The sequence below is a fragment of the Myotis brandtii genome, unplaced genomic scaffold, assembly GCF_000412655.1.
Source record: "Myotis brandtii unplaced genomic scaffold, ASM41265v1 scaffold1040, whole genome shotgun sequence".
Classification (NCBI taxonomy): domain Eukaryota; kingdom Metazoa; phylum Chordata; class Mammalia; order Chiroptera; family Vespertilionidae; genus Myotis; species Myotis brandtii.
In genome coordinates, this window is record NW_005353498.1 from 407464 (window position 1) to 423307 (window position 15844).

The following is a 15844-nucleotide window of genomic DNA, read 5'->3' on the forward strand; positions in this document are numbered from 1 at the left end:
GCCCCACCCCCCCCCCCCCTCGGGATGCGGCGTGCGTGCCACCACAGACAGCACTGGGGCTGTCATTTCCACGGGATGCCCTTTCTCAGATGAGGAAGCAGGCTGAGGCCGGGACACCTCTGGGAGGTGGAGAGACTGGGCTTATACCTGACACCACTGGCTCTCGGCCCCTCTGAACTGCAGTGGAAAGACAGAGCTGAGGGTCTTAGGGCCTGTGGTAATCGTAACTGGGAACCAGGGGCTGTGACTCAGATGGCAACCTGTGCCTGGCACAGGAAAGGAAGCAATGTCAGCTGGGCTGGTGATAAGGCCTTTGGGGGAGGGTATCCTGAAAGGGACCCATGACAAAGCCTGGACGTGCAGCAAGATAACGAGTCCCAAACAGAGAAGCCTTTCATCAAGGGCCACTGTGTGACACACACCACCCATAGTCAGGAGAGAAACGGACCCTATAATGCCATTTCTCTTAGAGACACCACACTCCTCACCTGGGCCTCACACCATGCTGGGTAGAAGGTATGGATGGTAAGAGTCCTTCTTGTGAAGCAAACTTGGGGGAAGACAGGTTGGGAGATGGGATAGACCCCCCTCCCACCACTGGCCCCACTGCTGGGTCTCCCCAGGCCCCGTACCTGTTCCTTGGCCTGTCATGGGAAGGAGGGCTGTAAAAGGCCTCCACGGCCGCCAGCAGCCTCTCACTGGGTGGCATGGGAGGGGGAAGGCGGATGTCTTTAGGGTCCAAAGGCTTGTACTCGTGATCTTCTAGCTGCAGTGGAGAACACAGTTGTCACCACATCTTGCTGGAGCCATCAGGCCCACCCAGGAGACAGGGCCTGGTTTGGGTTAGGGTTGCCCTGGGCATCAGGGTGCTCACCCAGCCCTCGCTGGAAGGCCCACCCTCTTTGAGGCTGATAAAAGCCAGAGAATTCTTTCTCCAAAAAAATGAACACAGAAGACATGGCGGCCTTCAGGAAAGGAGACAGAAAGAGCCCTGGTTCATTCACAGACACGCTGTGAATCCCAAATGCTCTGCCTGCAGGTGCCACCCTGTGCCCTGACTTCCTACCCAGAGCTCTGGTATCTCCCTTGAGGGCCCTCCCACAATCAGGAGCCTTAGCCCAGCCCAGGAACTGGCTCATCCGCTGGTCCCTCTGCCTGTCCCAGCCCCTTGCTCACCTCACCCCTCACATGCATTCCCAGGTTCCATGAAGGCACACCTCAGCGGTTGCCCCTTTCCTGAAAAACCCCTCTGCCGTCAACCCCTGGACAAGGTGGCTTCCAAGAACCATTACTAAGAGGACCCGTGCCTCATGCCCAATCCAGCCTGCCCCAAGTGGCACCAAACTCATAGCACCAGAAAGATGCAGAGGGATCAGGGGACACGGGCCTCACGCAATCAGGTGCATTCTCACAGACGGGCTTGGTCGAGTTCACTGGGGAGTGGGAAATGGGGGAAGTGGCCTGGGGAAGCAGTTTTGTAGCCTACGGGGAATTAGTTTCATCTATGAACCTTTCACATGGAGGCAGAGGCACTGGCCCGAGCCTGTCCCGCTCAGCGTGGCACTCACCACAGACCTTACCTTCACAAGGGGGGCCATTAGCCCGGCGGGGAGATCGAAGTAGGGAACGTTGGGGACCAGACTGGGGTCATCGTGGTTGATGTGGGGAGGGCCCTGTCGCCGCATGTGGGGCGGTTGCCCGTTGAAGCCATGGGGAGGAGGGCCAAAGTCGGGGTGCTGGGGTCCCCCCCAGGGCGGGTGTTCATTGATCCCAGGATGTGGCATGCGATGGCCAGGGTGATGGTGAGGGGGTCCCATCTCTGCAAAACAGAAACTTCTCTCAGGCTCACAGGGAATTTATGAGCCAGGTGGCACCAAGGAGCTCAGAGAGGAGCAAGGATGCCAACACCCACTTTCTGAGCAGCCCTTCCATCACCTCCCCTCGCACTGCTTCACTCACTGCTCAGGCAATGCAGCAAGAGGGGAGGAGCAGAGGCTCGAAGGGGGCTGGCACCCACAGCAGCACCTGATGGACCTTGTAGGTTAAAGAAGGAACCATAGGGAAATCACAGCACCTTCTAACAGCAATGTTATGGGCTAAATTGTATCTCCTCCCCACCCCTGACCCCGCATTCACCACCACCAGTCCTAACTTTCCCTCTGAAGAGGTAATTAACTTAAAATGAAGTCATATGGGTGGGCCCTGATTCAATATGACTTAAAAGATTAGGACACAGGGAGAAGGTAGCCATCTACAAGTCGAGGAGAGGAACCATAGGGAAATCACAGCACCTTCTAACAGCAATGTTATGGGCTAAATTGTATCTCCTCCCCACCCCTGACCCCGCATTCACCACCACCAGTCCTAACTTTCCCTCTGAAGAGGTAATTAACTTAAAATGAAGTCATATGGGTGGGCCCTGATTCAATATGACTTATAAGATTAGGACACAGGCAGGTAGAAAGAGATAAAAAGATTAGGACACAGGGAGAAGGTAGCCATCTACAAGTCGAGGAGAGAGACATTAGAGGAAACTAACCTTGTTTCTAGACTGGGAAACAGTAACTGTTGTTGGAGCCACCCAATCTGTGGGACTGTCATGCTACCCCAGGATGTTAACACAATATACATGCTAAGTGATCTCCGAGCTGAATTTATAACCAATGGAGGGTTTTAAGGTAGAGGCAGTAATACAGTAAGAATAAAATTCTTTTAAGCCCAGCTGGTGTGGCTCAGTGGCTGAACATCGATTTCATGAACCAGGAGGTCACAGTTGGATTCCCAGTCAGAGCACATGCCTGGGCTTTGGGCTCCATCCCTAGTTGGGGATGTGCAAGACACAGCCAATCGCTGATTTTCTCTCATCATTGATGTTTCTCTCTCTCTCTCCCTTCCTCTCTCTGAAATCAATAAAAACATATTTAAAATTTTATTTTAAAAAGAGAAAGTTAACAAAAATAAAGACTCTGAAAAACAATAATCAAGTAGGAAAGCTGATGAAAACTGTTGAGACAAGGAACGGGAAACCAATCCTATGACAGCGGTGTGGGCCCTGGACTCGGTGCCTGTTGCTATGGGCACTTGGGGGTTACTTCTCCTTTTGGAATCTATCTGCCCTTCTCTGCAGGACAGAGACAGTGCCCTATTCCTACGAGGAGGGACCAAAGTGTTACCCCTCTACTGCTTGGTGTGTGGTCTATTCTCCGCTGTCATCCCATGACCCTCTGCCTATGACCTAGCCTCCGGGCACATCAGGGGCACACCAAAGACCAAGAGCAATGCCATCAGCCTGCTCAGGAGACCAATCTGTCAGGTGCCTCCTCCAGGCAGGCAACCAGGACTTCTCCAGGAACCAGGGGCAGGAGAGGGCTGTGTGTACTGGACCTCAAACATGCAAAACACTCACCAGCAGGGAAGTCCCCCTGAGGGTAGTCAAAGCGGTGAGGATAGGGGGGCCGCTCGAAGGGGTGCCTCGGGGGAAAGTCATCCTGCATGAAGCGGGGCGGGAAGCGGTTGAAGTTGTGGGGGTGTGGTGGCTGGTTGAACTGTGGGTGCTGCTGGTGGGGTGGGAAGGGCCCGCGGAAGTGTGGTGGCCGCTGCATGCGGAAGGGCGGCTCTCGCTGGCCACCACCCCAGGGCGGCTGCTCGTGCTGGCTGTTCCAGGGGCCCTCGAACTGACTGTTCCAGTTGGGGTCGGGCTGGCTGTTCCAGGGTGCGTCGCGCTGGCCGTTCCAGCCGGGGTCCCCACGCTGCTCACCCCACATGCCCTCATGGCTGTTGTTCCAAGGTGGGCAGTGGGGTGGCCCACCCTGGTGGTGTGGGTAGGGGGGCTGCTCAGGAGGCTGTGAGACAAAGAGCAGATGTTAGCCCTCTCCAGGCCCATCCAGCCTCCGCACTGCCAGGAGCTGCACGCTGATGGTCTGCTGGGCGTGGCCCTGGGCACATGGTGCTTTGTTTACTCTGCCGTGCAGAATGGGTGCTTTACTCTGTTTACAGTGGGTGCAGTGGTATCTGCCCTACCACTGGCCCCTCGTGTCCATGCTGATAACCTGACTCCCAAGTTTCTGCACCCCATCGTGGCTGAGGCCTTCTCTGAGTCCTCATACAGGACTTTCTAGAGGCCCCACATACAGGGAATTGGAACACCCCCTAGCCGAGCCCCCTCGTGGACAGCACAGAGGTGCCTCCCCCGCTGCATCCAGAGTGTGCGCAGTGGCTGAGCCCCAGAGGCCACCCACCCCGAATCAGCCCTTTCATAACTTCCCTCGACCCTGTGCTGTTCTCCTGAGACATCTCCCACTGAACTACTTGCCCTCAGTCCTATTTCAGGGTCTGCTCCTAGGTCCGACCCAGGAAACTTGTTTCTGAAGGCTGAAGACATGAGCTCTAATCTCACCCAGCTGCTGCTTTGAAGACTTAAAGTTGGACTGCAACCCAAACTCAGAGCCAGGGAGGATGGGTCCAATGAGGCCAATCAGAGAGCCCATCTCTAGGGTCATGGTTGGTCAGCTCCACTGACCATTACCACCAGAGACTGGCCCAGGCCACCATATCCTCAGGAAGCCAGAAAGCCAAACTTTAAATATGGCCATCATTTCAAAACGTGTGAGATGCCTCATGGGCAGGCCAGGCCAAGTGCACTGCCAGGCCATGGCGTCTGACCATGGACTGCCGACCGAGGGCAGACCCTCGGTGAGGGGACCCTGTTGTCGTGAGCCTCCTAGTTCTGCTATGCTGGATGAGATGACACTTGCCCTTGCCTAGAAGTTTCTCACCCCAAGGAAACGGGAGGAAGTGACCAGTATCTCAGCCCCAGAATGTGCTGCCTGACACTTGTGACCTTCCACCTCTTTTAAAAGCACCATGTTCTCTCCAGTGACAAGGTGTTGACACTTTGCTAGTCAAACGAGTCAAAGAAAGGAAAGGAAAGGGCGCACCCTCCTGTGCTGTGTGGAACTTCCCTGCACTCACTGGAAAACGGGGACCTGTTACTGACAATCCCAAATGATCAAAGCACGAGAGGAGGCAAGGCCTGCCTTTCTTGCTTCACCTAATCCCAGTACCGTGGGAAGATGGGGCTATCGTACCCTCTCCCCCAGACCCTGCTGCAGAGCTTCCAGTCTCCCAGCAAGCGGCTAAAAGCCCCTCACCTACAGAGGCTGCCCGCCACCCTTGTCGTCAGTCTCGTTAGACCCAAGCACGCTCACTTGCCCCGGTAAGAAATACCTGCTGTTGACCCCAAGGAGCAACGGGGTGAGGCTGGTCAAACCACGGTGGTTTGTTAGGTGGGATCTGGTCGTGGGGCCCAGGGCCCCGGGGGCCGGTGGCTGCAGGGTCCTGGACCCCTCCTGAGGCGTCATATTCAGAGGAGCCGGGCATTTGGATGGGAGGCTTGCTGTCATCTGGAGCCAGGCAAGAAGGCAGTTAGTGGAGGCCACAGCAGCAGGAGGTACCACCCAAAACGGTCATCAGCTGACACCCGGGCAGCCCAGACTGGGCTTCATTTCCTGATAAATCCTCGCTTCATGACCCAAGGAAAACTGCTGGGAAGGCAGCAGGACACACACTTCTGTTCTGAAAGCTTTACAGGAAGTACCGTACTTCTACCAGGTTGACCTTAGTTTGCTGAAGAATTTTTACCATTGCTGAATTTTATTACCTATTCTGTATCTAATTCAAATATCACTTCCTTCCATTTGATGTTACGTTATTAGGCTTCTTCAGTGTTAAACCATCCTTATACATTCCTGGAACATGTCCTTTTTGGTCATAATATATTTTAAAGATACTTGGCTGGTTTTAATTTGCTAAGATTTTGTTCAGTATTTCTGCATCTTTATTCAGAAGCGACAATGGATTATATTTGTAATTCTTGTTCTGTCCTTGCCCAACTGGTAAGAAAGTTATCTTGGTCTTGGAAAATGATTTGGGCAGCTTTCCTCTTTGCCTGTTCTCTGGGACAGTTTATAAAGGAGAACTGAGTTGTAAAAGTTTTATTATGTTTAAATGTGAAATTCCCCAGCCTGTTGCTTTAAACTGATTAGAATCTGGCCCGAGACTCCGAAACTAGAGCCCTTCTCTGGGGGAAAGCTGCCTCCTGGGACCAGCCCCCAAGAGTGGGTGCAGGGGGGCCACATACCGGGCTGGGTGGTTGGCGGGATGGCGGGGGCGGGCGTAGGGGCTGGCGGTGGGGCAGGTGGTGGTGGTGTGGCCTTGACTTCAGCTTCTATTTGTGGCATCTGGATCTGCTGCTGTTGCTGTTGCTGCTGCTGCTGCTGCTGCTGTTGGGCCAGGCTGTTGACAAACTCCTCATGCTGCGTCTTGAGGGTCTGGATCTGCTGCTGGAAGGCCAGCTGCACTGGCTGGACCACCGAGGAGTACTCATTGATAAGCGTTGCCTGGTGGAAAGAGAAGGGCGGGGGCACTCAGTGCTCGAGCCTCAGGGCCCACCCCTTCCAGAGCAGCATGGGGTCAAATGCTAGGAAAGCACTGGGAAGTCGGGGTGCTGCCAGGGGCAGTGAGGCCCAGCTGGCAGGTGACGTCATGGAAACCGATCAACTTGGTCTTGACAACCAGACCACCTAATCTAGCCAAAATCTTGGTGATGTGCAGTGCAGTTTAGAATTCCCTGATGATGGAATCAGGCAATGATAGCTGTGCCCTAGGCGGCCACACAGACTTGAAACGTACATCACTGGCAAATATTCTGAGACATGCTCACGGGCTGTGCTTACTTGCTGCCTGGCTTTGAATAAGTCACACCTCCCTGAGCCTCATTTTTTCTCATCTGCAAAATGGGACAACATTGGGACCAACTTCTGAAGATTTCAGGGAGAAGTCAGCAAATAACACATGGAAAGGGACTAGTCTGGTAGAGGCTTAGTAAACACGAGCTATCACGTTTACTAAGCTGAACTCAGGAGGAAAAAAACAGTTAGCCTTAACCGTTGTATAACAATACAAGTCCATTTTTATTTAACATAAGGAAAAGTGGGTAAAATGTAGAGAAAGTAGGAAATGCACTTTCCTCCTTTGTTTCTGAGCATGAGCGCCTGTCCCCTGTGGAGAAGATGGCATTTAGGACCATCACCGAGGGAAGCAGCCTGCACAGAGCTCCTGACATTCAGCCAGGCCTTCCAGCCTGAGAGAAGGTGTGAGCTGTGCTTTTTATTCCAGAAGCTGCGCATAGGGCAGTGATGCTGGTACCATGGTAGAGGGGACCAAGAAGACCCTTCCTGCCCTGTGCCCCTCCCCTGGGCAAAGGCAGACACGTGTATGGGGAGCACTGACTGCACCAGGTGATGGCCACAGCAGCCTAGACTACCTGGGGTCTCCTCACCTTCCCATCGTGTGAATGTGGGCCTGGAGGACCAGTGCAAACAAGCCAATGACACCCTGAAAACAGGGCCTAAATTGGGAAACTCGGTTACAAGCGCACCAGGAAGCCTCCCTGGGAGGGTTCCCCCCTTCCTGTGCATGGGACAGGGCCCCCCAAGGCTGCTGCTCAGACCCCGGCCTTCAACACTCACTAGAGGGCCACCCGGGCGCCCAGTTTAGAAAATGCCATCTGGGCTCCGAGGCCACCATTCCATCGGCTGTTCCCAGCCCAGGTGGGGGAGGTGGGCCCCCTGACTTCTGGAAGCTGCTGGGTGGTGTCACCCTGGCCCCGCGTGTAGTTCGGGAGGTGGTGGCACTCACCTGGTACTGGCCGAGCCCCAGGGCCGGGCTCTGCAACTGCTGGATGATGGAGTCATCAAAGTAGCCGTTCTTCTCCCATAGCTGCAGGAGCTGGACGTGGGAGGATGAGCAATCATGTCAGGGAGAAACAGTTTGCCCCATCCCCTACCCACCTTACTCTACCCTCCAGGCTGCGCCACGTACCCGGGCAATCTTTTGCTGCTTGTCCTCCTCCACGGCCAAGAAGCTGGTGCAGTAGATGGGCACCACAACCTTCTGCAGGGCGGCCAGCAGCTCCCTGGCCTGCTTGCGCTGGCTGTGAGGGAGAGACCTTCCGCGCGTCAGGGCCCTGGGGCGGGACCCGGCCACGCGCCCGTTACCATCGTGGCTCCAGCCATAGCACCCTCTGCCTTCTCAGGGAACGGGCCCCCAACCCGGCTGGGACGAGGGCTGGGCTCCCCACAGGATCTGTGCTGGCACTTGGGCCCCACTGACCGACAGCAGTGGGAGGAGGGAAAAAACACAGGGTGGGGACCTTCAGAGCAATGCCTGTCACTTTGATCTCCTTGTTAGTAAAATAATCCTTCCCTCCTGGCATAATGGACACAGAGCCTGTGAGAATCCCAATGTCCACAAAGGACAGGCTAGAGCTGTTGTGGCTCAGGGCCTTGTCTATGTGGTCTTGCTCAGCACTGTGATCCCATGTGCACAAAAATCTGACTTGGGCCCCGTGTTTCAGGAGGCAGAGGGAGTGTGCCAAGTGTGCCTGGCATTGGGGACCTGTGGCTGGCAGGGCAAGGCAGCCTGCCCCCACATCCTTCGGGGGGCACTCTGAGGATAATGGGGTGTGGAGGTCCCTGCAGCTACACACTGAGGTGGCATGGGGCCCCCAGTGTGGCAGTGAGCCCAGATGGCATGAGGCAAGTGGCTGGAACCCCTCCCAACACCAAGTTCAACAGAGAGAGCTCACAGCCTGGAGCAAGTGCCTGGAGTAGGGAAGTGGGTCATGGGAGGGAGAGCCGTCCAGGCGGAGGACAGGTAGGACAGGGCTGTCTCTGCAGAGCTGCCTGGAGTCAGAAGAGGAGTGAATAAAGCAGGAAGGCAGGGAAAGTCCCAGGCGGCTGCTTATTTCCCCACATGCGAAATAAGGGAATGATGATGTAGGGAGTGGCTGAGTGTGGCGCGAGGAGGGCAGGGACCCAGGATATACGTGTGGCGGAAGACAGGGCAGGGCAAAGGACTGAGAGGGACAGGTCAGTTTCTGCTGCCCTTACGGGCACCATGCCCTTCAGCTGGCCAAGCTCAAAGCCAAACATGGCAGCCACACACCGCCTTACTAGCACTGCTTCCTTCTGCCTGTCTCCTCCCGGGGCCTGTCTTGGCCCAGGCATCTGGTTCCTTAAGTTAACCTTTGTCATAAGGCCCCCAAAAGGCAGTGCAGACGTAACCACTGGCCTGGGAGGGCTGTGAGGGTGGGGGATTTGTCTTGGTGGGCTGGGACATAGGGTCCGCAAGGGGAACCTGAAGCAGGGCAGTCAGCTGACTGAGGGTGTGTAATGTGTATCATTGACGCGGAGCTGACAGCCAACAGAGAGATGCCGAAAGATACCAGAATTTGCCCTGAGTAAGGAGTGAAGGAACCGTGGCCCTAGGTGAGGTGGGGATGGGGATCCAGGGATAGGCTGAGGTGTGTGTGAGTGTGTGTGGGGGGGTGGGGGTAGGGGTGGAAAGAGGAGGAGCTTGTGGCATAGTGACTCTCTCCCAGGGTCTCTGGACAAATAACCCACATCCTGAGACCAGCCAAGTTACTGAGTGAAGTGCAGTGGCCACAAGAGGGCCAGAAGAGGGAAGGCAAGCGGGGCCCGAGAGGCCCTTACCAGTGGTGCAGCACGTCATTGATCAGGTAGATGAGGTGCAGCCGCAGCTCAAAGTGTGCCCCATCAGCTGTGATGCGGTTCCGGAGGTGGCCTGCCATTAGCTCACAGTGCGGAGGGGACTTAGCGTTGCTGAACATCCAGTTCTTCCCGGCCTGCAACAGACAGAGCAATGGGTGAGCAGAGTTGGGCTCCCCCAGCCAGAGCCTGGGCAAGTGCCCAGGGAGGTCAGGGCACAGCCGAGGGTGTGGTGCCCAAGGGCTCGGCCACATGCTGCAGCCTCTGCCTGCCTTCCCCCTCTCTTGGAGGTGCTCAAGGGGGAAGGGCAAGAGTAGAGGGGGCATCGCTACAGCAGCCCTGGCCCAGAGGCTTTGGTGGGCTCTCACCTGTCAGGAGCACTAGGTTCTGGGAGCACTGAGCCCACCCGGCCCCACTGCCCTCACCGAGATGGCATCTTTGGTGCACGTGTCAATGATCGGCTGCAGCAGGTTGTCAAACTCATTCATGTCCAGCTGGGTCTCCTCCAGGAGCTTCTGCATCTGCTGCTCCACCGCATGGGCCACCGCCGCCGTCACCTGCTCCTGGGAGGCCAGGTGGGACCAAGACTGCCCATCAATGTCCCACCACAGCAGCAGAAGGCCCTGTCCCTCACACCCACAGCCTCACACCCACAGGAGCAGTCACGGCCACGGCAGGCAGAGGTTAGAGCAAGATGGGACAGAAGGAAAGACAATGTCCACCCCTACCCCAGGTGACAGATGGAATGATTAAGACCCAGAGGAACAAGGGACCTCTGCAGGCTAATTAAACACAAAAAGAAAGTGGACAGACAGCACAGAGAGGATTTATGAAAGGTCACTAGTCAGGAGAAAGGAGAGCAACCAGGGAATGGAAAATTAAAACAGGAGAGCAGTTTCATCGTTAGACTGGCAAACTGAGAGACTGCTGAAATCTGGGACTTCTGTGGGGACAGGCAGTCCGATCAGGGCTGGCCGAGGCTGGACCACCCATCCTATGAGAAGCTCCAGCCAGAAACTGAGGGTGAGTGATCTGGCATGTTTTGTTGTCAGCAATATGACAGTAATCTTAAATATAGTAATAAAACAGGGGCTGGTGTTTCAGATGCCTTATTTTTTTTCATTCGTCTCATTTTCCATGTGATTCATCGTACTATACTTGGCAAAAAGTATTAGAACTGAAATGGATCAGGACAGAAGGGTCCTTCCCTCAACAGCTTGGAGTGACCTGGCTAGCAAGAACTGGTGCCAATGGCACCAAAGGCCACACGGTATTCTGTTACACAATTCCTAACGTGTAGTCCCACTCATAGGTGTCCACCCCAGTAAACAGCTTGGGTAATGATTTCACTGGAATGAGAAGCAACCTCTGTCCAGAGGGACTGGGCTAAACACGCCATGGGTAGTGGCAGCACTGTCCACAGCACTGATGCTTGGGAATGGGTCCTCCTGATAGCTATTTGTGAGTCCCAATGTACAGATGCAAAAACTGAGGCACAGGGGTGAGCTCCAGAGACCACCTAAGGACAAAAAGGGGAAAGGGGAGGGCCCTAGGCCTACTGAGGGCTGATGGGAGTGGGAGGGAAGAGGAGGAGCAGGCCCCATACCTGTCTGAGGGCAAGCAGGTGCTGCTCCTGCTGCTGCAGGTTCCACTGGCTCTGCTGGATGAGCTCATCCATTGACGGGGCTCCCTGGGCGGGTGGGATGGGTGCAGCAGGGGCTAACGGGGGCTGTGTGAGGGGTGGCAGCGCTGCGGCCGGCTCCAGCTCTGGGGCCTGCTGCTTGCAGATGACTGGCAGAAGAGGAGAAAAGGTGTCCCGGTGAGAAGGTGGCTCGGGTCTAGGTGTCTCCTTGGCTGCCTCTTGGGCAGCCCTCAGCCATAGGGGCTCCCCTCTCTACACTTACCATCCACAAGAGGACTTCTGCACTGTGCTGCAGCCACATCCCTGCCTCTGCCACACCCCCACCGAAGTCTGCCAGGCTCCACTCACGCTCAGCCTGGCTCTCCCACCCCTCTCATTCCCCCAGAGCCTAGAACCAGCCCCTTTCCCGTGTCCCATCCACCACCTTCCGCCTTTGTACCAGTCCTCTCCTTGGAGATCTCAGGACTGTAACCCTGCCACGCTTTCCAACACTGTCTGTCTTGCCCAGTGTCCTCTGGCACAGACCAAGCCAGAGCCCATCCCCCCTCACCTTCCCCACCTCACCAAGGCCTAAAGTGAAGCTAAACCCAGGCCAAAGCTCTGCCCCATGAGCATCTCTCCCAGTCCCTCAGCCTCTCTGCTACCACCCCCTAATATACTCTTTACTTTCAGGTCATCAAAGCCACCTGACGCCCAGCCAGGGAGCCCAAAATAGGAGCAGGCAGCACCCCTGAGCACATGCTGTGGCCCATCACCACGTGCCCCTTGATTTCCTTATCCTGACTCTGTTTGGGGAAAGGGACTCCTCGGAGTCAATCGAGGTTGAGCCAGGATGAGACGACCATCCTACTGCTAGGAGACTGGGTCAGGTGGGTGTGTGCCCCGAATGTGGCCAGATGAGAAGAGACAGACATTTGGGTGGTGGGATGTGGGGGGTTCTGCTGGGAAGGGTCGCTGAACAAAATGGTCTCCCCATCGGCCATTGGGTCTTGTCTGGTCTGAACATGACCACGCACTGCTGGAACCCTGCTGAGTCCCATCCCAAGGGGACCTGGCCTTTGGACAAAGACAGGCAGACAGAACAGATGGTGCTGTCCAGGGCCCATCTCGGGACACTCAGTCACTTCTTAGATCTGGTTGAGCCTTCTGGTGTTGACACCCTCGGGGACATCCTCCTCCACCTCCCAGAGACATTTCTTCAGCAAATCTGTTCTCTCGCTCTCATTTCTTCATTTTCTCCCTCTTTCTGACTCCTTCCCAGCAGCCCCAAAATATACCTGTCTCTGTCTTAAAAAACTTTCCCTTAATCGCATGCCCCTCCTCTCAACAATTTTACAGTCAAGATTCCATTTCAGTTCATCTCTCCTTTATCTTACTTGCCCAGGGAAAGTCTGGCTCTGTTCACCCATCCCAACCCCTATCCCCACAGCCCTTGGGGACATCCTTATTCAGCCCGATGGCCCTGTCACAGGTCCCTGTCTCACTCAGTCTGTGTGGCCCCTTCCACTTTCTCTCTGACCCTTAACTGCTGGGATGCCAGGGCTGTCTTCTCTCTGAAACCCCTAGGGGAATGCAATTACAATCAGCATACCATAATTCCTAACTCTATCATGTTCACCCCGGATTCCTTGAGCTCTGGACCTAATTACAGCTCGAACAGCCCATAGCTTTCCACAGGCATGCATATCCTCTTGCCCCATGCTCCACCCCACCAAGCCCTACTCCTGATCTCTGTGGCTGGCATGGCTATGCCCATATACCCAAGCCAGAGCCTAGAAGGCACAAACCCTCGTTTTTCCCTTGCACCTCACACTGACAAGTCAACCCGTGCTGTCATCAGCTTTCTAGATCACATTCTGGTCTGTTTGTGTCCCTGCTGTCACCGGCATCACCCTTGAAACCGGTCTCCCTGCGTCCAGTCCGGTCCCCCTCCACATGGCAATATAGTGATGCTGCTCAAAGTGTGGTCTGAGGAGCAGTCAGGTGAAAGATTACACAAATACAGAAATGGTGAAGAAGTACTTGACGCTTTTATGGCTCACATTTTTACTCTATTTTGCAAAGGTATACTCTCTACAACAGAATTTTTAAAAAAACAAAAACTGGTCCTTCAACAGAGTTTGCAAAACGCCATTCTAGAACAGTCCTGGGCTCCAGTCTTTACAATGACTAACCCTGCTCCACAACACAGACCTGAAACCAACCCTTCAAGAGACCCCAAAGCTCCCAGGAGAATTCCTAAGTCCTTGGCAAGCCAGCCCTCCCTACTCTGCACCCTCACTTTGAGCCACTCTAAGAACCCCTCCTTCTCTGGGCTTCAGCCACCTTGAGCTCTTGTCCCCTCCACTCCCTAGTCCCTCCTAAGGCAGTTTCCTCTGCCTGAACACCTTTCTCTCTTCAGTTTCCATCTGGCTAACTCTATGCATTCTTCAATCACAGCTAGATATTACCTGCAGAAAACACTTCATGAGCCCCAATCTTCGCCTGCTAGAAGCACCCTTCCTTCCTGGGTTATGGCACCAAGCCCCAAGCAGCCCTGGATTTCTAACCCTACAGGGCAGGGTGAGTGAGCTCCTCTTGCAAGGGAAGCAGCTCTCACTCCTGGTCACTCCAGCCAAAGCACGCCCCCACCCCCCCATACACACCTGGTTATGTCAAAAATATCCATCTGGTGCCCTAATTCATGGATTCGACCCCTTAACCCCAGGAACCCCCCAGGCTGAGTCCCTCAGGCTCAACCCACTGATCTAATTCAGACCTTACCCGTCAAACGCTCCTGTGCATTCCCTGCTGGCCTCACTGGTTCCAGCCTCCACTCCTGCTCCCTCCAGCTTTGCCACATTGACCATACGAACCTGACCCATCACTCCTTTGTTTCAAACTCTCTCGTGACTTCACACTTTCTGTAGCAGGGGTTTTAAACTGGTGTGCAGGGGCTAAGGAGTAACTGCTCCAGGACATGTAAGCACACACAACATTTTGCCTACAATTTCAGGAAGCTGATCTCCCTCACCCCCATCTCAAACATAACTATGCACAAGAACCCCTGAACTGAGGGTGAAAACCCCAACATTCCCCTGGCATTTCCACTCCAGACCAAATGCTTCCCCCCTCCACACATGTTCTGTGCTCCAGCCATGCTGGGCCTCTCATGGTTTCTTCCATGGATACCCAAACACACCAAGCTTGTTCAAGCCACTGCACCTTAGCAGTTTCTTACAAATTCTTTATTGAACGTTACTGTGTACTATGTATTAGGGCACAAGAATGACCCCAAACAAAGTCTGGTGCTTGTAGTCCAGGGAACATTCAGCTTTCAATGCCCATCAACTTGAGCAATCCTCTACTCATTCAAATGTATTCAGAAGCTAGGTAATCATTACTGGACAAAACTGATGTAGGACCTTACCACCTGGAGACTATTTGTTATTCAAAGGCCAGCTGTGATTTCTAACTCCATCTTAAATCCTCTGAGGGCAGGACCAGAATCCTGATGTCCAGCTCAGTGAACACTGTAAACCTCTGCAAAGAACTAAAACCCAAAGGGACAATACTTTTTGATTTGGACTGTAAGCAACTGAAATGCACAAAAACCTTGCTGGACCCAGGAAGAGCCCACAAAGGGAGCTGAACAGTGGCTCAAAACAGAGTCCCAGTCCAGCCTCTATCACTTCCTTCCTGGAAAACACTGAAGCAATCACTACTTCTGCTGACCTCGGTCATCACGTTTGCAAAAACAATAGAAAAATCCCTGAACTCGAGCCCAGAAGGTGGATCCATAACCTCCTTCCCCATTACACTCGGACCCAGCAACCACTTGCTGCAGGCCTGGGAACAACGGAAGGGATCGTGAAGGCCTAGCTCCCACAATTTGAAAGAGCATGCGACCCAAAAGAAGGCGGTTTGTGGCAGAGCCTGCACTGGTATCAGAGAAAGAAATCGCTCCAGGGTGCGACCAGAGAGCGGGAGAGGACTCACGCTGCTGCTGTTCCAGCGCTAGCTTGCACTTGTAGTAACTGTAGAAGTCGCCTCCGAACAGAAACGAGAATTTGGGGTTGTCCTTCTGCTTCTCCATCGTCATCTTCTCAAACTCGGGCCCGTTGCGAGCCACGAACTGGGCCAGTTTGTCGATGACATTTCGAAGCTCCTGGTCTGGAGAACGGAGAAAAGGCCACGCGGGGCGTCAGCGAGGACCGCCCAAATCCGGGGGCCCTGGCTCACCAGCCGCCGTCCGCCAGGTCGGGATCTCTAGGGGTGGGCCCCGCAGAGGCCGCCCGCCCTTGTACGGGTCCTGGTAGGGGCCACAAGCGCGCCGGGAATGCGGAGACCCGCGGGAGAGGCCGCAGGCAAACCCGGGAGGCCGAGCCCCGCCCCCTCCTAGGCCCGGGGACCTCAGGAGGCGGGGTAGGCCAACAGGGGATCCGGGGGAGAGAGAAACGGTCCCTAAACTCGCGCTGGGCCTCACCGTCGGGTGGCAGCGGCATCTCCATGGCTCCTGCCGCCGGGAACGACCTCCGGTGCCTCTCGATCCCCCACCAGCGCCGTCTGTGGAAGCCGGCAGGAAGTGGCGCGAGGGAGCCGTTTACGGCGGGCCTCGTGGGCTGCTTCCGTCCGTCACTTACGGCCGTCGCCG

General features: G+C 55.0%; 1 protein-coding gene across 3 annotated transcripts in view; it reads right to left on the bottom strand.

The window, feature by feature from the left end:
• The window catches only part of CHERP (calcium homeostasis endoplasmic reticulum protein), a 19057-nt gene extending 3254 nt beyond the window's left edge, over nucleotides 1-15803 (bottom strand). For 2 of the 3 annotated variants that reach the window (XM_014538219.1, XM_005856682.2), the window contains exons 1-12: nucleotides 15677-15803; nucleotides 15190-15363; nucleotides 11176-11360; nucleotides 9995-10132; nucleotides 9555-9706; nucleotides 7882-8026; nucleotides 7699-7788; nucleotides 6140-6398; nucleotides 5227-5402; nucleotides 3407-3842; nucleotides 1581-1819; nucleotides 633-766 (exon numbers count right to left, since the gene is read on the bottom strand). In XM_014538219.1, the coding sequence (XP_014393705.1) occupies nucleotides 633-766; nucleotides 1581-1819; nucleotides 3407-3842; nucleotides 5227-5402; nucleotides 6140-6398; nucleotides 7699-7788; nucleotides 7882-8026; nucleotides 9555-9706; nucleotides 9995-10132; nucleotides 11176-11360; nucleotides 15190-15363; nucleotides 15677-15701 (2153 nt within the window). In that variant the 5' untranslated portion in view covers nucleotides 15702-15803. The remainder of the gene's footprint in view (nucleotides 1-632; nucleotides 767-1580; nucleotides 1820-3406; nucleotides 3843-5226; nucleotides 5403-6139; nucleotides 6399-7698; nucleotides 7789-7881; nucleotides 8027-9554; nucleotides 9707-9994; nucleotides 10133-11175; nucleotides 11361-15189; nucleotides 15364-15676) is intronic. The other variant, XM_005856683.2, reaches the window with a different exon arrangement.
• Nucleotides 15804-15844: the final 41 nt, after the last annotated feature.